Below are 24309 nucleotides of genomic sequence, written 5' to 3'. Positions count from 1 at the left end.
ACTTACACTGTAATTAAAATATAAATTAGGTGCACTTATTAGAGGCTTTGGTTTATAAGAGTAGTATATATACTAAAGACAAGCTGACCCAGCAAAAGAATGAAAATCCTATCCCTTCCACATGCTCTGAGAAACTATAAAAATGCAGTATTTCAATTTAAGGTGAAAAGTAATTCCGAAAACTCCTGATCATATTGATTCAAGATAAAAACATCAGTTTTTTTTTAAAGTCTTCTTAAAAACAGGAACCCCTGAACATATCTTAGATAAGAAATAAACTACTAAGTTTAGACTAAATGGTTGTATTATGAATTTGATAACCAAAATTATATAGCTGTATTTCCAGGAAATCCATGCTTGAAAAATATAAAAACAACCCACATAGGCTAGGTTGAACCACATAATGCAAAATATAATGCTCTATAGAAAAACATGATTAAACATGTAAATGGCTTAATTTCTCAGAGATAATGATTTTTTTAGCCAATTGTTTACAAAGGTAGAATAATTCAAAATAACTTTATTTATTTATTTTTACAAAGAGCAAGTACAGGAGCTGTTCAAAATCATGTATTCAATCAAAATGAAATGTGACTTGTACCGACTGCTGAAGTTGTCTTGATGTACGAAAAACTTGAAATCTGTGAAGCGTTCTGAATAGATTACCTTTTATAAAAATAGTAGTAGTCTTTAAGTGTAGAATACTGCCTAACTCTGGAAATGCAGGAAAAGTCAGCATTCTGTAAGGTTCAAGATATTAATTTTAATAGCAGCTGAATGTGTCCTCATGGCAAAGCATAAAGACTTTTTTTTCCTTGAAAAGGAATTTCAAAATTGTCCTTTCCCCTCACAGTGTCCTAAAATTTAAAAGGGGGGTAGGGCGTTTTCCTGTATTTCAGCATTCTTTAAACTCTGCTGAAGGGAGGCTGTCAGTCAGGGGTATAAATAGAGTCTGGGTAAGTCCTTGAAGTTCATCATTCCACAGCAAATCCACATGTTTCTTCAATGGCTGTTAGCAGCTTTTCATAGAGCTTTTCATAGCTTTCATAGGGCGGAATGTCTATTCGATTGAAGCTGTGAATAAGTAAATCAGATATTATAGAGTTCATTTAAATGATCTATATACTAAATGTGTACTACGAATACAACCATGTCAATCTTTATGTCACTCAGAATGTTAAAAGGCTGTATTTCTTTAAAGTATAGATTACTAATTTGGGATTAGTAATCTATACTTTAAAGATTACCAACTTCTGAATAATATTCTTTTAAATTACTTAATTTGAGTTATTTTTCATTCCTTTTAAGTGTCAATTTACTGGTAAAAACAACAAATGAAAAATCAAGTCTGTTAGGAACAAACACACACCTACACAGGACAGGGAGGAAAGTTACAAAAACAACATACCAGGTATGGGCTTTTGGCAGGTTGTTAGTACAGGCATCGATCTGGTGGATGGTAAAGAGGCGTGGGCCTGCAGCACCTGCAAAGGAAAAAAATGGGTCAAATCACCGTGGGTATATGTCTCCATCTCTAAAATCTTAGATTAAAACTGGTACATAAGCCACAGGATGTAGGGATAGGAGAATGCTATAAATCCACACATGCTACCTCGGGGGCAGCAGAAAAAGAATCTGAGTTTTTAAATTGGTTTGGGTAAGGCTGTTCGCCTTAATATGCTAGCATTTCATTTTTGGAAAAAGTGCTGAACTGAATCCTTTTGTCAAACTTCTTTTATAGATCAATATTCCAAAGAATGAGGAAAAAAAAGTAACTGGGTAAATTCAAGATAAAATACATATGCACAAATTTTTTAAAAAAATGACAACCTAATGCAAATTTAGATTTCATGACTCAAAATGGGCTAAGAGCAGATTAGTAGTTTATCATATACAATTTTAACACAGATGCCCCATATAAATATATGGAGAAGGAATACAATTTTGAGTTCTCCAAACAGGGAAAATAAACACAACTCAAAGGACACAACTTTGTCTGTGGAATTTCAAGGTATGCACTGTGCCTGGCACTGACATTATGTACCAGTCTTGCTTTATATATCCTCCCTCAGTACCAGTACCGGCAGCTTTTAAAATGAAGAGCTTAAGAGGTAAGGAAAGCACAGTGAAGTACCATAGTCACTAGCAATATTACCAACTCATCCAAAATTAAACAGCTTATTCCTCAGAAAACAATTCTTAAAAAAATGGAATATTGTTATACATCAATGGTCTGAGGCCATGCAATAATTGAAGTGCTCTGACCAAACAGATGGCTTCCATGCCCAAACTGCCTGTTTCTATTAAAATAAAGAGTAGAGGGAAGAGGCATGCAGGGAGGTAAATATTTTGCCAGGTTGAAATGTGAACATGAAATGAACAACTTCCACTACAGGAATGTGCAACAGAAGTATAAGCAAGCAACCAGAAAACAAAAGGCAGAGCATCATCATGAATAGTCCAGTCTAGCACTCACTACAATCACAGAGAACCCGGCAGAAAAGGCTCTTAGGAGGGGAACAAAAGAAGGAAGGAAGAAGATTTCATGGTATGTATTACAGATAAGAAATAGAGTGAAAAGAGAATCTGTTTATAAGCACATGGTTTGTAAAATATCTGTACAAACTAAATATTGCCATCCCCACCTCCACAAGCTTACAAGAAGCTTAGAGAAGCTGTGCCAGTCTCCCCTCTTTTTACCTTGTAGTGCTTTGAAGCCCTGAAGAGGCACTCTAGATGATCCTGTCACAAACTGAAGCAATCGTGCTCGTCGCTCTTCATCAAAAAACTCCACAGCTTTCCAGAACCACTTAACGACATTGCTGTCTGGTGTACAGTGTTTTAACCGGGTGTTTACCTTCCAGTCATTGACATCTATTTTTCCAAGTCCACAAATAATGAGCTGTTAAAATATTGCACAAGTAGATGAGCCACTAGAAACCAAAGCCACACCAAAAATTCTTCAAAATAGAACTTAAGATTTGTGGTTTTAGTTCTCATTTGGTGCCTCTTAATCAAAGGTGCACATGATAAAACATTCCAAAATATATACACCAAATCCTATGCTCAGAGGTTTTAATTCTTTGCATCTGGGTGACAGGATCTATATTTTAAAACCAACAAAGGTATCTACTCACTGTAGATTCCCTCTCCAGGATCTGAAAATCACCACTGTGATGGACTCAACAAGACAAAAGAATTGTGAAAATTACACAGTTTTATAACAGAATTGCATTTTTTTAAAAAAGGACAGAAATTGAGACACATACAGTTTATTTGTGCCTTCCACAGACCCACATAACATTCTATTAGTTTCAACACTATTAGCTTTGTGATTTGGGGCATTTCAATTCCATCAGCCAACAGTTTCCTCTGCTGTAAAATGACAGTTACATCTACACCACCACATTCCATGAAAGTGACTCACAGTACACAGCAACTCATGAAATGTTGTCTTGAATAAGGGATTAACACAACTTGCTTAACATTCTTAAAATTATATTAAAATATGAAATACATGAACACATTGCTATAGAACTCTGCTTAGCATCCTAATGCAGGGTTAGTACAGATGAACTATATCAAAATCATTTGAGCACTACTAATACATCTCTTTAGGATCCAAGACTAACTCATCTTATTAATCTAACACGTTTATAATGGTGAATTATGAAAGTATATAATATAAAACACAATGTAACTTGTGTATCCTAGATTATAATTAATCCTATTAATCCAGTGTAACTCTAAAAAGTCTAAACAATTTCATTAGTAGTTGAAACTATAAGTAAATCCCAACCCTATTGAACAAGATCTCCAACAAAGTTTGTATAGGATTCTAAAAGATTACTGAATCTAAGTCACTGGGGAAAGGTTACCCTAAAAGGATTATGGATGCATTCAGAATGCAAAAGACACCTTCCAAATTCTTTGCTTTCTAATTTCCACTCCTCTAAAGAAAACTCATTTGTTTCATAAACAGATGAAAAGGTCCTGTATCTCAACTTTAGTGCCCCTCCTGCTGCTATGTGTCCCCTCCCTTCCTGATCACCTCCTTCTGGCCATATTACTATGAATAATAAGTTGCAGAAGGAATGGAGATAGCACTAAGACAAACGAACCTTTTTAGATTTATTTGCAAACAGCATTTAGTTAGGACGCTGATATTAATGAATACATGTTTTAAGATAGTTGTAGACTTCAAATATTTATGCTATCCCTAATCACTAAATAAATTTGGAACCTTTGGCAGAATAAAATCTCATTAATTTTTCAAAGTAGTTCAGAAAAAACTTCAGATGTGTTTGTTAAAGATGTTTATTATAACTTTAACCAGATTGTTAAACTTTAACCTATTAAAGATGTTAATCATTAAAGGTGACTATTAAAAGACGTTAACCATCTTTAACCACATCTGAGGTACTATAAAGACTAGCTTTAATCAGAAACAAACTTTTAACTGTTGAATATAGCTACTGTTGGTATATGAATGTTTCTAAAGGTCTAAAGGTGATTAGATACTGTACAGTTTTCCTAAGTGTTTTATTTATTTCCTCTAATGATCTGTCTACTAAATGTTTTCTAGCAAAGTTTAGTACAAATACAACTGAGCTTAGACCTTTATCCAAATAAAGTTCAATATGATAGTTGACAAGGCTTTACTTAGTTAAATCGATAACCACTAAATCATGGAACAGAAAAAAAATTGGAAGAATGTACACATAAGACATGAAGTCTGTTTAAGAGAAGAAAGGACAATAAGGAAATTAAGAATGTTCACATTGTGCCAGGCATAATGGTGTATGCCTATAATCCCAGGAGGTTGAGGCAGGAAAATCTCAAATTCAAGGCTAGTCTCAGCAATTCAGCAATCCCCTAAGGAACTTTGTAAGACCCTGTGTCAAAATAAAAAATAAGAAGTGCTGGGAAGGCTGGGGTTGTGGCTGAATGGTAAAGTGCTCACCTAGCAAGCTAAGTTCGATCCTTAGCACCACATAAATATAAAGATATTGTGTCCACTTAAAACTAAAAAATAAATATTAAAAAAAAAAAGAATAAGTGCTAGGGATTGTGGCTCAGTGGTAAAGTACTTCTCTGGGTTCAATTCCCAATACCAAAACAGGAGAAAAAGAAAAAATGTTCCTAATGTAAGCTTACTCAAAGATATTCCAAGCATAAAAGACTTCCGGTGAATAAGAATTCTCAAAGCATTGAACCATAAAACTTTCAAAGCAGGGAGGAAAACCATGAGAAGAAGATTACCACTAAACAGGGAAGAGAGGTGGGAGGGAAAAGAAGGGAGAAGGGGAATTGCATGGAAGATGGAAGGAGACCCTCATCGTTATACAGAATATATGTATGATGTTGTGGGGTGGGGAGAAGTGTGTCACATTAGATTGGGTAGAGAGAAGTGATGGAGGGGCGGGGGAAGGGGGGATAGGAAGGGCAGCAGAATAAAATAGACATTATTATTGCTGTATGTATATAAGTGACTGTATGACAATGTGATTCTACAACCTGTACAATCAGAAAAATGAGAAATTATACCACATTTGATTCAAATGTATGAATTGTCAAGATCACTGTACTGTCATGTGTAACTAATAAAAAAATTAAAAAAATAAAAAATAAACTTTCAAAGCATTAGAAACACAACTTACCTCTAAAAACTAAGAAACAAAATATCTGCTAATCTTATCACGCTAGATGATGTCATGACATGGATGTACTGACCTCTAACTCTTTCTCATCAAATGTCTTCAATAGGTGCTGGGGAATCACTTCATTAAACCCTTTCTGCAGAGCCAGGAACTGAGCCTCAATGCCTCGCAAAAATCTCCAGTTCACATAGAGCCTATAAACATCAGGCAGGGGTTTCATATGATCAGATATATTTAGATTTGGTAATTAATGTGAATCACTTCTTCAGCAACACTGTACTTTATAAACAACTAGCATCAAGAATTTATTCTAGGGCTGAGGTTGTGGTTCAGTGGCAGAGCGCTTGCCTAGCATGTGTGAGACACTGGGTTCGATTCTCAGCACCGCATACAAATAAATAAAAAGATCCATCAACAGTTAGAAAATAATTTTTTAAAATAAGAATTTTTTCTAAAGTTTTTTTTTAAAAAAACTCAAACTAATGGGGATAAATGGATCCCAAGCTGTGAGGCAGTTCAATCTTGATAAAATGTAAACTTCCACAAATAAAAGCAATATCAATGAAGCAATTCTTCAAATCAGAGAAACTACTAGTAAACTAGAAGTCTACTAGAGCTCAGATAGTCTGAGGTTCAACTCCTATTGGCTGAGGGTATACACCTGTGGTAGAGCACGTGCTTCTTAACATGCACGTGGCCCTGAGTTTAATCTCCAGCAAGCATACACAAACAAACTTGATAAAAATTTCTTTCTTATAACACATTCCAACAAACCAGAAAAAAATAGCCCACTGACTCAAAAGATGACCATTTTTTCTGGCTGTATTTGAAAATGTTATCAGAATGTGTTGCTGGGTCTTCTGTTTATATCTAGGGCAGGACTATTGGGGAAAAGGAGGTAGGGAATCTTCATATCCAAAATGAGAAGAAACTAAAGCCAATAGCACTTTCTGAATAAATATTCATTGTTCACTGGAAGCTGTAAAAACTCTGGAAGATGTCATTTTACCCCCTCCCTGCCCCCACTCCCAAAAAGCACTAAACTATACATCAATTGTATAACCTGTGCTCTGACTGGAGTTTGTCATTTAAAAATAAATTGCTTTCATTTACCTGTCTACTCAGGAAACCTCTCAATCTAACACATCAGTACTACTTTTCTGTCAAATTTGTTATCAACATTTCCTTTTCCAAACTTGGATGACTATTTCTCTAATTAATAAATAATTACTTAATATTACATTGTCTGGAGGATCTGTTTGTTGGTTTAAAGGGGCAGCAAAACCATATAACTCTTGTCCTTGTTTATCTCACTCCTACAGTTGCATAGGATTTATTATTGTGTTGATAAAACACATAAGCCCTGGAGAAAGTAAATCTAAAAACTGAGGACACACTGGATCCTAGACTGACAATGCAGCAGGGATGAGAGAAATTCTCAGCCATTCTTACAGTTTTTATCAGAAATGTAACAGAGCAATCACCAATATAAAGAAAAAATCAAACATTAACCATGGAGACCAAGTGAAACCTGAAAGTCCATTCTTCTGCCCTCTTTACCCTCCCTATTTTCAGGACCCCACCTTTGCTCCCTCCTCCTAGCAAATACTATATTTGGTATAGAACCAAATAATTATACAGCCATATAATTAAAAAAAAAACAACAACACAATTTTGTCCCTAGGTAATTCTTCTAGAACTTGCTTCTTAAATCTTATAGCTTATACAATCTCTCTTCTTAAACATCCACATAATATTATACTGAATGTATAATCATTTTACTCTAAAAACATTTTGGTAGTTAATTTTTCTATAAGCATTCTTTAACTGAACATCCTTATTCATATTTTTTTAATTAGATGTGTGTTTCTGTAAGAGAGTCCCCAAAACAGAACTGCCAGTGAAAGGGCATATATGCAAGTTCACTTTGGTAGCTGTATCAAACTGCTTTCCCAAAATCCCACCAACAGTGTATGAAACTGAGAGGTCTCATTTTGAAAGAAGGAAAATTTTAGCTAATAAGATTTGGGGATAGGGGCTGGGGTTGTGGCTCAGTGGTAGTGCGCTCACCTAGCACATGCAAGGCCCTGGGTTCAATCCTCAGCACCACATATAAAGGTATTGTGTCAAAAAAAAAAAAAAAAAAAAACAGATTTGGGGATAATAATATATACAAAATAGCAATAGTATTCATGTTTCTGTGTACATATGAAGCTTGAAACTCCTAAATCTGATCCAGTTTTATATTTAGAAGACTTTAGTTACCATAGTAAGTATTAAACCAATTTCAAAATTCCTCAATTTGTATTTTATAAAACATGAACAACATTTTCTTATATTTCTCCCTCAAACTCACTAGGTACTCATTTATAAATAGGCAAAGTGCTAGGAATACAACACAAAGTTCCCTGAAATAGCTATACTACACATAGCTTTGATGCTCCCAGTCTCTGGCATTCCCACCTATGTGCAACCCCTCCTCCCCAATGAACCTGGGCTGGCCTGTGACTCACTTCAACCAAAACAATACAGCAGATGTCATGTTGACAGTGCCATGCTAGTTTTTAAAAAGATCTGGAAGCTTCTGCTTTTGTGCTCTGGAAAGCCAGCCACCCCCAAGAAATCTGACTGTTTTGCTGGAAGAGAGATAGAGATCTTTGATGCTATAAAGGGAGTACCAAGGAGCCTAGTGGCAATGAGGCCCCAGACAATGCCCTCAGATAAGAGTTGTTCCTGCCAGCCCACAGCCATTTGAGCCATCCTAGCTGAGTTCTCATTTGTAAGAATGAAGAGGCCACCTTGGCCCTTTAGTCCAGCTGACTTTTTGTGGAACATCAATGTACCATCCCCATTATTCTTCGCCCAAATTACTGACCCCTGGAATTGTGAAAAACAACAGTGACTGTTTTTAAGTCACTAAATTCTATGAAAGCATATTTTATAGGAATAAAACTACTTAATGTTTGTCCATACTGACATTCTAGAACATTACAAAAATTCTCAATCTTGAGAACAGATAAATGTTTACCTGACATATTCTTTTTTATTTTCTTCATTAACAGGGATACTCTTGCCATTTGGTTTGAGTTCATGCTGAATAATTTCACCATATGCGTTATGTTCAACACAGAAAGTATGGTCCAAAACACCTGTAATATCATTTTCACTGGACAGGAAACAGAGAAAAAGATACATAACTGGGAAACCTAAAACATCAATCCTATAAGTTTATTAACTGGTGAGACAGATAAAACTAAGATAGTTTTATGATATGATAAATATAAGGTCAGATTCATCTTCTACTTTTTATACTACCACATACTCTTCTTGGGCAGAAAAGTAAAAAAGCTTTAATATAAATACAAGTAACATTTCACTTCCTTAGTAATGAGAAATAACCTTGATCAAAGCTGAACTTTGCTAGGACCACAATGTAAGAAAAGTTCAGTTATATTTTGACATTTAGATAAAAGGCCTTAGGGAATCTGGGAACCTCCTTCACTGACCTCAGTAATCCAGAGAAAGTAATCTGTTTATTTCATAAAAGTAAGTACTACCAGCATATCTTCCTAAATTATTTATTAACCTAAATAGAATTAGTTCTTATTTATGATTCCAACAATCAGCACTTCATTAAAAAACAATGGATTCAGAAATTTGCTATTCTACCACATGCAAAACAGGAACAGAACTTTACCACATTGAGGAAATCAATACACACAGTACTGTATATATAAATAGTAATATAAATTGAGTATCCCTAATTTAAAAATCCTAAATCCCATAAGTTCCAAAATCCAAAACATTTTCAGTGCCAACATGATGCCCCAAGTGGAAAATTCCACACCTGACCTCATGGGAGGGTCAAAGTAAAAACATAGGCACACTAAAATATAAGTACAAAATTACTTGTAGGCAATGTAGATAAGGTATTCCAAAAACATAAATGAATTTTGTATTCAGACTTGGGTCCCCCCCCACCACAAAAATATCTTAAGTATAGACAAATATTTCAAAATCTAAAACAAATCCAAAATCTGAAAGCAATGCCAGTTCCAAACATTCTGGATAAAGGATACTCAATCTGTACCAGAATTTTTTCCTTTTTAAAGTAATAACACCTGCTAACTTTAAGGAATTTGAAATGTATAGGAAGCAGCAGAAAGGGGGAAAGTCTTATGTGAGCCTATTATTCATGTAACTACATTTAATATGTTTTCAGCACATATTTTTTTAAGTTTTAAAATAAATAGTTTTGAAATGATTCTTTTTTAAAGCTCATATTCTAGCTATAATAAACAGATATAAGATTCCACCTACAGTATCCACACCAAACTGTTATGAAGATCTGGATCAACCAACTCCATGTCATCCAAAGTAATTGACTTTCCAAGCAACTGTTTATAAAAAGGCAATGTAAAACCACCATCAATATAATGTCCATGAAACACAGCCATTCCCATTATTCGTCCAACAAAGTGGAAATATGATAAATGTTCCTGAAATTGAAAAAAAAGTTTATATAAATACTCAAGCTAGAAACTATCAAAGAAGTTTTTAAATAAAAAGTAAATATTTAAGTAGGCATTAAGATTTTTTGATAAATATCAAATTTGTACTCCGTGACTATTTAAATGGAACAGATTGTCACATCAAAGCTCAATAACACTCAGGAATGTTTCTGTAGGGCACACACAAGTTTTTATACATCATTAAAAAATAACGTGTTACAGTTGATGCCTCTCTCAGAGGGTAAAGGTACTTTGTAAAATTTCTCTTTTAGAAATCAGTCCAAATTATAGTCCCACTGCAGCTTCACTTAATTGCTTGTAGATAGGTTCTCTTCCTAAGTTCATAATAATGTATAATAGGGTTTAAAAAGTATAGCACTAGCTGGGGTTATGCCTCAGTGGTAGAGCACTTTTGTGAGGCACTAGCATCTGTGAGGCACTGGGTTAGATTCTCAGCACCATAAATAAATAAATAAATAAAGTCCATCAACAACTAAAAAGAGTATATTTTTAAAAAGTATAGCACTATACTAATTTCGCAATGTACAAGGTCCCACTTAACTCTCACACTCTTCTCTGAGACATGAACCATACTTATTATTTTTAGTAATTAAAAAATTGAGGCTTAAGTTAATGAGCTCACCCATATCACAAAGCTAAGTAAACGATGAGAATAGGATATGATTCCATGTCTTCTAATCCCAGAATCTGTGTTGTTAACCATTTCTTCCTTCTTATGGATAACTGTTTTTTCTTTTTTTGTTCTTCTTTGATATACATGACAGTAGACTGTATTTTGACACATTATACATACATGGAGTATAACTGATTCTAATTAGAATCCCATTCTTGTGACTGTACATGATATGGAGTTTCACTGGTCATGTATTCATAGACGGACATAGGAAAGTTATGTCCGACCCATTCTATTGTCTTTCCTATTCCTATCTACCCTCCCTTCCCTTCATTCCCCTTTGTCTAATCCAATGAACTTCTATTCTCCCCCCACCCTCACTGTGTGTTAGCATCCTTATATCAGACAAAATATTCAGCATTTGGTTTTTGGGAACTGGCTTATTTCACTTAGCATGATAGTCTTCAGATCTAACCATTTACCAGCAAAAGTCATAAAGTCATTATTTTTTATGGTTGAGTAATATTCCATTGTGTATATATACACCACACTTTCTATATCCATTCATCTTCTGAAGGGTACCTAGGTTGGTTCCATAGCTTAACTATTGTGAATACAGCTGCTGTAAACAATGATGTATCTGCATCACTGTAGCTGATTTTAAGTCCTTTGGGTATATACCAAGGAGTGGGAAAACAATCAAATGGTGGTTCCATTCCAAGTTTTTTAAAGAATCTTCATACTGCTTTCCATAGTGGTTGCACCAATTTGCAGTCCCACCAGCAATGTATTGAGTATACCTTTTTCCCCACATCTTCACCAATCTTATGGATAACTATTGTTTTCAACTAGGGCTATTATAAATAATAAACAGCCCTGTGCTTAAATTGTTGTATATATCCATAATCATTCACCTGAGAAAAATTTTTAGAAGAATTACTGAGTCAAAGAGCATGACTAGGACATAAACAAGTAATTTCTATTATAATAAACTATATTGAGCCAGGCATGGAATATAAACTATATTGAGCCAGGCCTATAATCCCAACTACTCATGAGGCTGAGACAGAAGGATCCTAAATTCTGGGCCAATCTCAGAAATTCAGTGAGATGCTGTTAAAAATTAAAAAGAATAAAAAGGAATGAGGAGGTAGCTCATTGGTAGAGTACACTTGGGTTCAATCCCTAGTACCACAATCAATCAATCAATGTAATAAACTTCACTTGATATTTAGAGATAAACAAGCACTATAGGTCCCAATTCACATCATTACAACTATAAATCATACCGGATTCACTGCAGAATCAGGGTTGATCTGCAATGTATAGATGTCATCTCTTGAGTACTGGAAGAGGCCATAGTATGGATTCAACATTTCATGTGACAGGAGATACAACCATTCCCTAGAAAACAAGATATGACAAAAATTTTTTTGTTAATCGATAATGTTTATTGATATACCATTCAACATTTTAGCAAATATTTTTCTTTAATTAAGAAAGGAAAACAGCCAGGTGTAGTGGCACACCCTGTAAACCTCATACATAAATGCTTCTCATTTGTCTGATTGTATATGATGTACACTTACACAGGTAATTTTGGGCAATTTTATTACATTTTAGCATCAGAGAGTGTAAGCACAGCTTAAGGCAGGAGGATCCTGAGTTCAAAGCCAGCCCCAGAAAAAGCAAGGCACTATGCAACTCAGTGAGACCCTGTCTCTAAATAAAATACAAAATAGGGCTGGGGAAGTGGCTCAGTGGTTGAGTGCTCCTGAGTTCAATCCCCGTACCCAGAAAAAAAGAAAACAAAGAACTAACTGTAGTTATACTTAAGTCTCTGCTCACTCAATTTTGGGCAATTTTTTTAAATTAATTTTTTTTTTTTACAGTTTTAAAATTTGTTCTAATTAGTTATACATGACAGTAGAATGGATTTTGACACATCATACATACATGGAGTATAACTTCTTATTTGTCTGGTTGTACATGATATAGAGTTACACAGGTAATTTTGGGCAATTTTAATACATTTTAGCATCAGAGAGTATAAACACGTTACCTAGCAGTTCAGCTACTCATGAAATGCTACAGCCCCATAGTCTGCTACTTTAAATGCTAAGTAAATTTGTAATCCATGATAAATACAAAATGAAGGGGAAAACATGGTTTTATTTCAAAGCATCCATGTCATGTAGACTATCCTAATTCACTCCCATTGTGGCAGGTTTATACAAGTTTATATGGATATATAACATTAATTTACTTTTACTTTTGGACAGTGGAGTGTTTTGTTGATGATATTGTTTTAGTAAGAAAAATTCATCATCGATTTAATCATATTTTATCGAATGCAGCCTAAAGCATACCATGATAAGAATATAAGAAATCAGAAATTCCAAGGCACTTGGCATAGGTGTGAATACAAGGGCCAGTCTGCATTCTCTGGTTATGATTCACATTACTTCTTCATATCCAGTGTTCTACATCAACGTTTTCAAAAACTTCACAATAAGTAGTATTACTGTCCCAAACTTAATAAATCCTTGATAGTTTTCAAAGAATAAATGAATGCTTGTCACTCATCTTGGTGGAAATGAAATAAAATCACTAGTCTAGAACTTCAGAGAGACAGTTCTAATCCCAATTCTTATTCCTGAGTTACAGAAAATTATTTAAAATGGTATGTTTTGACATTATGAATTAAGTAGCTTAAAATGACACATTTTTAGCAAATGGGGTAGAATTCCCAATTAAAGGAAAAAATTTCAAAATTCAATAATGTGATAGTCTAAATCAAATTACTATCATGATATAACACTTGAAAAATTACCACAGAGATAAAAAAAAAGAAGTGAAGTCTCCATATATGCAGCATCCCAACAACACAATACTCACTGATATACCTTGCATGTGAATCTATGTTTTTGTCAAAGAAAATCCCAATTTTCGTTTTGTTTGCTCAAGTTTTTAGAATATGTATAAGAGAAGAACTAAACTATTTGGGTGTTCTACTACAGAATAAAGTTCAGAAAAAGCCATTCACTACCAATCCCATTTATTTTGCCATAATCTTGACAGTATATAAGGTTAAGAAAGGATTTTTATAAAAGACTACTATTCTATACACATAGATACCACTAGCATATATTGTTTTCCTACAAACATATGAATTCTATTTATGAGTAAATCATAATTCCACAAAAACTACTAAGTCCTAAATATGATGTGCAAGAGAACATTTTTAGAAAATATTAAAAGAAATTAACCATTTGCCATAGGTGACAGAATGAAGATAAGTCTACAAATGAACACAAGTGATATTAAATAACAGCTATAGGACTTAGTGGAAGCACTATTTAATGTAGGTTGGCTTTAGAATAAGGAAACAGAATTATTTTGATAGTCCTTTCAACATTTCTATTGTTTCTCCTACATATACATAAAGTGAATTTTCACACGTGGAAAAAAATTCTAATAGTATATATGCCATCAGAAATAAATCAAATGGTGGCGGCGGAGGAGATAACTTCATTGAAACCAACGGAGACAGGTGTGTAATCCCCTAGCCATCCCTCTCCACACAGCGGGGAAACCTTAAGGGCCCCTCCCAGCTATCCCGTGAGCGGGACAGCCAGACTGAGGGAATCAGGAGTGGCGCGGGACTTGCGGCCCGGAACTCTTGGCTACTGCTCCCACCAGTGCTGACAACCGAGGTCTCTTGCACCCGCTACCGGGGGCGTGGGTACCGGAGGGCAAGCAAATTCGCTGGGGGTTCTCAGCCCCAAGCTCTACAAACTTAGGGTCTGAGGGAATGGCAAACAGGGAGAGTGTGCCCAGGCATTCATGAAAACAGGGCTCCCAGGAGCAGCAGATCTGGCGTGTAGCCAGTATTGTGGTGAGCGACACCAGTGAGCGGGGCCTGGCTTGAGGAAAAGTGGGGAAGTGACTAAACACAAGAGAAGGCCCTAGGCACTCAGGATTGGAGACCCGCCCAGTCTGGGAGGAGGAGCTGCTGCACAGTGATTGGTTCCAGCCTATTGAGAGGAGAAGCTTGGCCCAGTGGGCACAGCTCCACCTACTGGAAGAGAAGTTAATCAAACTCTAAGACTGCATTTATTAATTTTTTTTAATTTGGGTTTTTTTTTCATTTTCATTTGTTGTTGTTTAAATTTTTTTTTAATTTTTTAAAAATTATTTTATTATTATTTTTTTAATTTTCATTTTTTTATTATTATTTTAAAAAAAAATTTTTTTTATTTTCTATTTTTCTTTTGTCTTTTCTTTTCTTTTCAATTTTCTTATTCCCCCTTCCTTGAATTCTACCTGCTTACTCTCATTCTCTTTAGTGACTACTTCCCTTCCCTTCTAATATCTTTCCTCCCAAGCGTCAAATAAATTTATAAGAGTAAACAGTAACTCAGCAGTCAAACAGAACAAGAAGTAACATGAGCAGCATGAAAAAGCAAGGAAGAAAAGGAGTACAAACAATGCAGGACAGCCTAAATATTCAGGAGGACCTAGAGTCATCAGAAAAATGGTCATATAAAGAACTCAAGGAATACCTTAGACAGATGGAATGGAACCTTAAAGAGGATACGAGACAGCAAATTCAAACAGTGAAAGAACACATTGAAAATGAATTACATAAACAGATAAAAGAAGAAGTTAAGCATCTTTATCAGGAGATAGAGATAATAAAAAAATCAAACAATAATTCTAGAAATGAAGGAAATTATAAACCAAATTAAAAACTCAAATGAGAGTATCACTAACAGAGTGGAGCAAGTAGAAGCCAGAACGTCAGATAATGAAGACAAAATATATCATCTTGAAAAGAGTCTAGCCAACTCAGAAAGGCTGGTAAAAAATCACGAGAAAAACATCCAAGAGATAACATTAAAAAACCAAACTTATGAGTCATCAGGATAGAGGAAGGTATAGAGATTCAAACCAAGGGAATGAGTAACCTGCTGAATGAAATAATTGCAGAAAACTTTCCAGAAATAGAAAAGGAAACGGATATACAAATTGTAGATGCATACAGGACACCGAGAATACAAAATCACAGTAGACCAACACCAAGACACATTTGTTATGAAGATATCCAATATACAGAACAAAGAGAAAATATTAAAAGCTACACGAGAAAGGAGGCAGATTACATTCAGGGGTAAACCAACAAGGTTAACAACGGATTTTTCATCACAGACGCTGAAAGCGAGAAGATCCTGGAACAACATATTTCAAACACTGAAAGACAATGGATGCCAACCAAAAATTCTGTATCCAGCAAAATTAAGCTTCAGGTACGACAACAAAATAAAAATCTTTCATGATAAACAAAAGCTAAAAGAATTTGCAGCCAGAAAACCAGCATTGCAAAGCGTCTTGAGCAAAACACTACACGAGGAAGAAATGAAAAACAATAACCAAAACCATTAGTGGGGAGTGCCTCGGTAAAGACAGAGGGCGGGGGGGAAGCTAATCATGGAGAAACAAACTAAAAAAAAAAAAAAAAAAAAGATAAATAATCAAACATGGCTGGAAGTACAAACCATATATCAATAGTAACTCTAAACGTTAATGGCTTAAACTCTCCAATAAAGCGACATAGGCTGGTAACATGGATTAAAAAAAAACAAATCCAACAATATGCTGCCTCCGGAGACACATCTGATTGGAAAAGACATACACAGGCTGAAGGTGAAAGGTTGGGAAAAAATATACCACGCACACAGTCCCCGTAAGCAAGCAGGGGTGGCCATCCTCCTATCGAATAAAATCGACTTCAAGACTAAGTTAATCAAAAGGGATAAGGAAGGACATTATATACTGTTAAAAGAAACATTCACCAACAAGACATAACAATTATCAATATTTTTGCACCAAATAATGGTGCAGCGATGTTCATAAAACAAATTCTCCACAAGTTCAAGAATCAAATAGACCACAACACAATAATTATGGGTAACTTCAACACACCTCTCTCACCATTGAACAGATCCTCCAAACAAAAGTTGAATAAAGAAATTATAGAACTCAATATCACAATCAATAACCTAGACTTAACTGACAAATATAGAATATATCAACCATCATCAAGTGGATATACTTTTTTCTCAGCAGCACATGGATCCTTCTCAAAAATAGACCATATATTATGCCATAGGGCAACCCTCAGTAAATATAAAGAGGTGGAGATAATACCATGCATTTTATCTGATCATAATGGAATGAAAGTGGAAATCAATGATAAAAGAAGGAAGGAAAAATCCTACATCACATAGAAAATGAATAATACGTTACTGAATGATCAATGGGTTACAGAAGACATAAAGGAGGAAATCAAAAAATTCTTAGAGATAAATAAAAATACAGACAGAACATATCGGAATCTATGGGACACAATGAAAGCAGTTTTAAGAGGGAAATTCATCACCTGGAGGTCATTCCTCAAAAAAAAGAAAAACCAACAAATAAATGAGCTCACACTTCATCTCAAAGCCCTAGAAAAGGAAGAGCAAAACAACAGCAAATGTAGCAGAAGGCAAGAAATAATTAAAATCAGAGCGGAAATCAACGAAATTGAAACAAAAGAAACTATTGAAAAAATTAACAAAACTAAAAGTTGGTTCTTAGAAAAAATAAATAAGATCGACAGACCCTTACCCATGCTACCGAAGAGAAGAAGAGAAAGAACTCAAATTACTAACATACGGGATGAAAAAGGCAATATCACAACAGTTGCTACAGAAATACAGAAGACAATTAGAAATTATTTTGAAAACCTATATTCCAATAAAATAGAAGATAGTGAAGACATCGATAAATTTCTTAAGTCATATGATTTTCCCAGACTGAGTCAGGAGGATACACACAATTTGAACAGACCAATATCAATGGATGAAATAGAAGAAGCAATCAAAAGACTACCAACCAAGAAAAGCCCAGGACCGGATGGGTATACAGCGAAGTTTTACAAAACCTTTAAAGAAGGATTAATACCAATACTTTTCAAGTTATTTCAGGAAATAGAAAAAGAGGGAGCTCTTCCAAATTCATTCTATGAGGCCAACATCACCCTGATTCCAAAATCAGACAAAGACACCTCAAAGAAAGAAAACTACAGACCAATATCTCTAATGAACATAGATGCAAAAATCCTCAAGAAAATTCTGGCGAATCGGATACAAAGGCACATCAAGAAAATTGTGCACCATGATCAAGTAGGATTCATCCCTGGGATGCAAGGATGGTTCAATATACGGAAATCAATAAATGTTATTCACCACATCAATAGACTTAAAGGTAAGAACCATATGATCATCTCGATAGACGCAGAAAAAGCATTCGACAAGTACAGCATCCCTTTATGTCCAAAACATTAGAAAAACTAGGGATAACAGGAACTTACCTTGACATTGTAAAAGCTTTCTATGCTAAGCCTCAGGCTAGCATCATTCTGAATGGAGAAAAATTGAAGGCATTCCCTCTAAAATCTGGAACAAGACAGGGATGCCCTCTATTACCATGTCTATTCAATATAGTTCTCGAAACACTGGCCAGAGCAATTAGACAGACGAAAGAAATTAAAGGCATAAAAATAGGAAAAGAAGAACTTAAATTATCACTATTTGCGGATGACATGATAATATATTTAACAGACACAAAAGGGTCTACAAAAAAACTACTAGAACTAATAAATGAATTCAGCAAAGTGGCAGGATATAAAATCAACACGCATAAATCAAAGGCATTTCTGTATATCAGCGACAAAACTTCTGAAATGAAAATGAGGAAAAACACTCCATTCACAATATCCTAAAAAAAAAATAAAATAGTTGGGAATCAACCTAACAAAAGAGGTGAAAGATTTATACAATGAAAACTACAGAACCCTAAAAAGAGAAGTAGAAGATCTTAGAAGATGGAAAAATATACCCTGTTCATGGATAGGCAGAACTAACATCATCAAAATGACGATATTACCAAAAGTTCTCTATAGGTTTAATGCAATGCCAATCAAAATCCCAATGGCATTTCTTGTAGAAATAGATAAAGCAATCATGAAATTCATATGGAAAAATAAAAGACCCAGAATAGCAAAAGCAATTCTAAGCAGGAAGTGTGAATCAGGAGGTATAGCGATACCAGATTTCAAACTATATTACAGAGCAATAGTAACAAAAACAGCATGGTACTGGTACCAAAACAGGCGGGTGGACCAATGGTACAGAACAGAGGACACAGAGACTAATCCACAAAGTTACAACTATCTTATATTTGATAAAGGGGCTAAAAGCATGCAATGGAGGAAGGATAGCATCTTCAACAAATGGTGCTGGGAAAACTGGAAATCCATATGCAACAAAATGAAACTGAATCCCCTCCTCTCGCCATGCACAAAAGTTAACTCAAAATGGATCAAGGAGCTTGATATCAAATCAGAGACATGGCGTCTGATAGAAGAAAAAGTTGGCTCCGATCTACATATTGTGGAGTTGGGCTCCAAATTCCTTAATAGGACACCCATAGCACAAGAGTTAATAACAAGAATCAACAAATGGGACTTATTTAAACTAAAAAGTTTTTTCTCAGCAAGAGAAACAATAAGAGAGGTAAATAGGGAGCCTACATCATGGGAACAAATTTCTACTCCTCACACTTCAGATAGAGCCCTAATATCCAGAGTATACAAAGAACTCAAAAAATTAGACAATAAGATAACAAATAACCCAATCAACAAATGGGCCAAGGACCTGAACAGACACTTCTCAGAGGAGGACATACAATCAGTCAACAAGTACATGAAAAAATGCTCACCATCTCTAGCAGTCAGAGAAATGCAAATCAAAACCACCCTAAGATACCATCTCACTCCAGTAAGATTGGCAGCCATTATGAAGTCAAACAACAACAAGTGCTGGCGAGGATGTGGGGAAAAGGGTACTCTTGTACATTGCTGGTGGGACTGCAAATTGGTGCGGCCAATTTGGAAAGCAGTATGGAGATTCCTGGGAAAGCTGGGAATGGAACCATCATTTGACCCAGCTATTGCCCTTCTCGGACTATTCCCTGAAGACCTTAAAAGAGCGTACTACAGGAATACTGCCACATCGATGTTCATAGCAGCACAATTCACAATAGCTAGGCTGTGGAACCAACCCAGATGCCCTTCAATAGATGAATGGATAAAAAAAAAAATGTGGCATTTACACACCATGGAGTATTACGCAGCACTAAAAAATGACAAAATCATGGAATTTGCAGGGAAATGGATGGCACTAGAGCAGATTATGCTTAGTGAAGCTAGCCAATCCCTAAAAAACATATACCAAATGTCTTCTTTGATATAATGAGAGCAACTAAGAACAGAGCAGGGAGGAAGAGCAGGAAGAAAAGATTAACATTAAACAGACACATGAGGTGGGAGGGAAAGGGAGAGAAAAGGGAAATTGCATGGAAATGGAGGGAGACCCTCATTGTTTGTTATACAAAATTACATATAAGAGGTTGTGAGGGGAATGGGAAAATAAGCAAGGAGAGAAATGAATTACAGTAGATGGGGTAGAGGGAGAAGATGGGAGGGGAGGGGAGGGGAGGGGGGATAGTAGAGGATAGGAAAGGTAGCAGAATACAACAGTTACTAATAGGGCATTATGTAAAAATGTGGATGTGTAACCGATGTGATTCTGCATTCTGTATTTGGGGTAAAAATGGGAGTTCATAACCCACTTGAATCTAATGTATGAAATATGATATGTCAAGAGCTTTGTAATGTTTTGAACAACCAATAAAAAAAAAAGAAATAAATCAAATGGTAATTAAATGTGTAATTATGAATGCAACAGAAACATTATAACTTCTATACTGAAACATTCCAAGGACCATCATTAGACCTGCCATACACACAATTATTTAGCAGGGTAAAAAAAAACTGGCAATGGAAGAAAAAGGAAACAGTAATTTAGGTAATACATCATTAATGTCTCGAGATTATTCCTGACAATGTAAAGCAGAGGAAATAATAAATGCTAAGGAAGAGAAATGATGAAAACACAGGGCCAGCTAGTCCTACCAACAGTCCATGAAGGGTTGCAGCTATTTTCAGGAAAAGTCTCACTGTCCTAACCTCATGAATATATCTACAGAATTTTCCCTGTTTTGCAAACATTAGGGAATATAATACTAGAAAATAAATCTCCATGACAAAGCTATATCACAGGAAGTGTCTTAAATTTGTAAGTATAAAGATCCACATATCATTAACTGACAAGCAAGTCTTTACCTGGCAACCCCTCCATAATCAAGGCCTTCTTCTCCACGAAATTTTATCATTAATCTCTTCCAGAGATCTTTTGGTCTCATTTTCATGACCTGTCGATATGACTCCTGAAAAAAAAAATATATATATATATATTATTATTAGGTGTTTTTAACCTATTAAACTCTCCCTCTCATCTCACTCACAAAACACAATTTAAATAAAGTGAAATTTGTCCATTAAATCAATAAATAAATTCCAAATATTTTAAAACACACAGGATTTTGAAAAGCAAGATAGATATATAGCTTAATCCTTCTGAAAGCAATTTATTTGATAAATATTGTATGAAAACCCTACTAGGTACTAGTAATGTTTCCACTCACAATCAAAAGAGAATTTGGTAGAAGAGCAGATTTTTTTAAAAGTTGGTTGAACTAATCTTAGATTACAGGCACCAGTAAAGTAAGGGTAAGAAAAACAAAGTTCCAAAAGAAAATCAGCAATCATAAAGTGGTCTTCATTACATAGACAGCCTTATATCATTTTAAAATATGAATAGTAGACTACAAACAAGGTCAGAACTGCTCTGAAAGTAAAAAATGCATCCTAATTTAGGAAAAGGGTTATCAGGTTCCAAATGTCTTTTGAACAAGAATCCTCTAATGAATGGGAAACCCCTACCTTTGGCCTCTACCGCGTATTATGACAAGAATTTTGAAGCTGGCATTAGGACCATAATCCAAGGATAAATGTATATAACAGAAAGATTTTCAATAAATTAAAGAAGTAGTCCAACAGTAATCAGACAAAATAATTATTTTTAAATTAGAGTCCCTTGACTTTCAGAAGAATCAGAAAGCAAGGGATAGATAATACTTGGGGCCTTTTTCTGTTATAATCTATACTAACACAGGCTAGGGCTGTAGCTCAGTGGGAGAGCACTTGCCTAGCATGGGTGAGGCACTTGGTTCAATCTTCAGCACCACATAAAAATAAAGAAATAAAATAAAGGCATTCTGTCCATCTACAACTACAAAAAAAAAAAAAAAATTTAAAAATAAATAAATAAGATTCACTAACAGGTCAGGTGTGGTGGTGCATGCCTGTAATCCCAGCTGCTCAGGAAGCTGAAGCAGGAGGATCACGAGTTCAAAGCCAGCCTCAGCAACTTAGTGAGAACCTGTATCTAATAAAATACAAAAAGGGTCTGAAGATGTGACTCAGTGTATAAGTGTTCCTGGGTTCAATTCTCAGTTCCAAAAAAAAAAAAATTTATTTGATTAATTAAGAAAAATAGAATTCACTAATAAATAAGAATTTGCAATGCAGAGACCAAATTGAACTAAGGGGAATATGTGGCACTCTTCATTCCATTTAATGCCTATATCACATACTGAGTATCTCCAATATTACTGCCTTTACTTCCCACAATTAAAAAATATAAATGAGAATGCTTCCATTTGAGAGGGATATGAATCCCAAAAAAGTATTCTTCGTAAAGGGAGAATAAAAGACTAAATTTAATTCTCCTCTATTTTAAAATAAGACTTGTCGAAAAAAAAAGATTTCCAAGTTTACCTCAAAAATCTCTTCCCTGGAAACCTCAATGCGGCAGTGGCCAGCCTGAGGCTGTTGTTGGGAAAGTTCTTGCCGCAAGACTTTCAGTTTCTGAACCAGGTCTCGCTTGTACCTTGGCACTGTCAGACACTCTGTCTCATCAGGGCATAATGAAACCACTTGCTGTTGCTGTTGGTCTTTCAACTGGTTCTGCCGACTGGAAGTAACAGAAATGTTATTATGAAAGTATTTTAAATTAAAAAGATTGCTATTATACATTTAAAATATCAAATACCATCAAACTGTAAATCAAATCTAGCTGTATCATTTGCCAAGCCTTATTAGGACAGGACATATGGTCAGCCTAATTTTTTGGGGGGGAGGGGGGCAACAATAAACCAGTTCCAAAGTTTATTTCTTATCATCCACATGAACTGATAAAGAATTAGATAATGAAGTTTTATCCACAAAGCTTTATACTGCTGCTGGGAACAAATTTTTCAAATACCATTTCCATTTTCCTCTACATTTTTCCATCACTCATTTTAAAATTCAGGCAGATGCCACCACTGCTTGCTATCTTGAGTCTGTCTTTCTGGAAGAGCCAAACAAAAGTTTAAATTGGCAGCATGGCAGAAACTCTTCCTCCTTTATCTGTTATAATCTATACTACAACAATTTGGGAGATCATGTTTAAGTTATTGTCACAGAGAAATAAGCACTTTACAAATAAGTCTAAGTACTTTATAAAAATGACTATTTCTGGTCTGGGGACGTGGCTCGAGCGGTAGTGCGCTCGTCTGGCATGCATGCGGCCCGGGTTCGATCCTCAGCACCACATACCAACAAAGATGTTGTGTCTGCCGATAACTAAAAAAATAAATAAATATTTAAAAAAAAAAATGACTATTTCTCTGTGTGTATATGTGGTAAAATAAATATAAATAAATTTCAGAGACACTAAGAAAATTCACTGTTGGCTGAAGTGACGTCTAACTACACATATAATACCACAACATGAAAATAATGTTCCAAGTACATAATAATAATAATAATAATAATAATAATTTTAAGAGACACTTTACCTACATATGTTTTTATTCTCCTGACACAAAATATTCTAAGTTGCACTTGAGATTTTTAAAAAAGACTCTATAATATAATGAAGTAGTTAATTCCAAAAGTTTGTCAGAAAATAAAGTTATAATTTATTACTGATATTTATGCAGACACCGAGGGACAAAGATGGAGTTTAAAATTAATTTTACATGCAATAGATAAGAAAATAATCTCTCTTAACCTAAAGGAAAGAGTAATGGTAGTAATGTACCATTATATTTATATATTTATAAATAAATATATAAATATTATTTATATTATTTATATTTCATGTTACATGAAATATAAATACATGAAAATAACTCAATTTGTTAGCAGGTCATCCTAATTTACTTTACATATAGTGATTCTCACACCAGGCCAAATTTCATGTCTAAAACATAACCATACAAACAGCATTTTTGAAAATGTCAGTATTAACTATTATTCTAAACATAATAATAAAGGTGTTATTACACATACACACACACACACACATACACACACACTAAATAAATAAAAAGTATTCCCTCGGGCTAGAGTTGTGGCTCAGCAGTAGAGCGCTTGTCTAGCTTGTGC

General features: G+C 34.8%; 1 protein-coding gene across 3 annotated transcripts in view; it reads right to left on the bottom strand.

Moving 5' to 3' along the window:
* Positions 1-508: 508 nt before the first annotated feature.
* Positions 509-24309, bottom strand: part of Smurf2 (SMAD specific E3 ubiquitin protein ligase 2) — a 106494-nt gene continuing 82693 nt past the window's right edge. For all 3 annotated transcript variants that reach the window (XM_076869723.1, XM_077110498.1, XM_077110499.1), the window contains 9 exons: positions 22654-22849; positions 21097-21200; positions 12095-12209; positions 9981-10159; positions 8689-8826; positions 5734-5854; positions 2701-2902; positions 1409-1484; positions 509-1074 (listed from right to left, as the gene is read on the bottom strand). In XM_076869723.1, the coding sequence (XP_076725838.1) occupies positions 975-1074; positions 1409-1484; positions 2701-2902; positions 5734-5854; positions 8689-8826; positions 9981-10159; positions 12095-12209; positions 21097-21200; positions 22654-22849 (1231 nt within the window). In that variant the 3' untranslated portion in view covers positions 509-974. The remainder of the gene's footprint in view (positions 1075-1408; positions 1485-2700; positions 2903-5733; positions 5855-8688; positions 8827-9980; positions 10160-12094; positions 12210-21096; positions 21201-22653; positions 22850-24309) is intronic.

The sequence above is a fragment of the Callospermophilus lateralis genome, chromosome 11 (assembly GCF_048772815.1).
Source record: "Callospermophilus lateralis isolate mCalLat2 chromosome 11, mCalLat2.hap1, whole genome shotgun sequence".
NCBI lineage: Eukaryota > Metazoa > Chordata > Mammalia > Rodentia > Sciuridae > Callospermophilus > Callospermophilus lateralis.
Note: the sequence above shows the minus strand (reverse complement) of the source record. Positions and strands in the feature narration are given on the sequence as shown.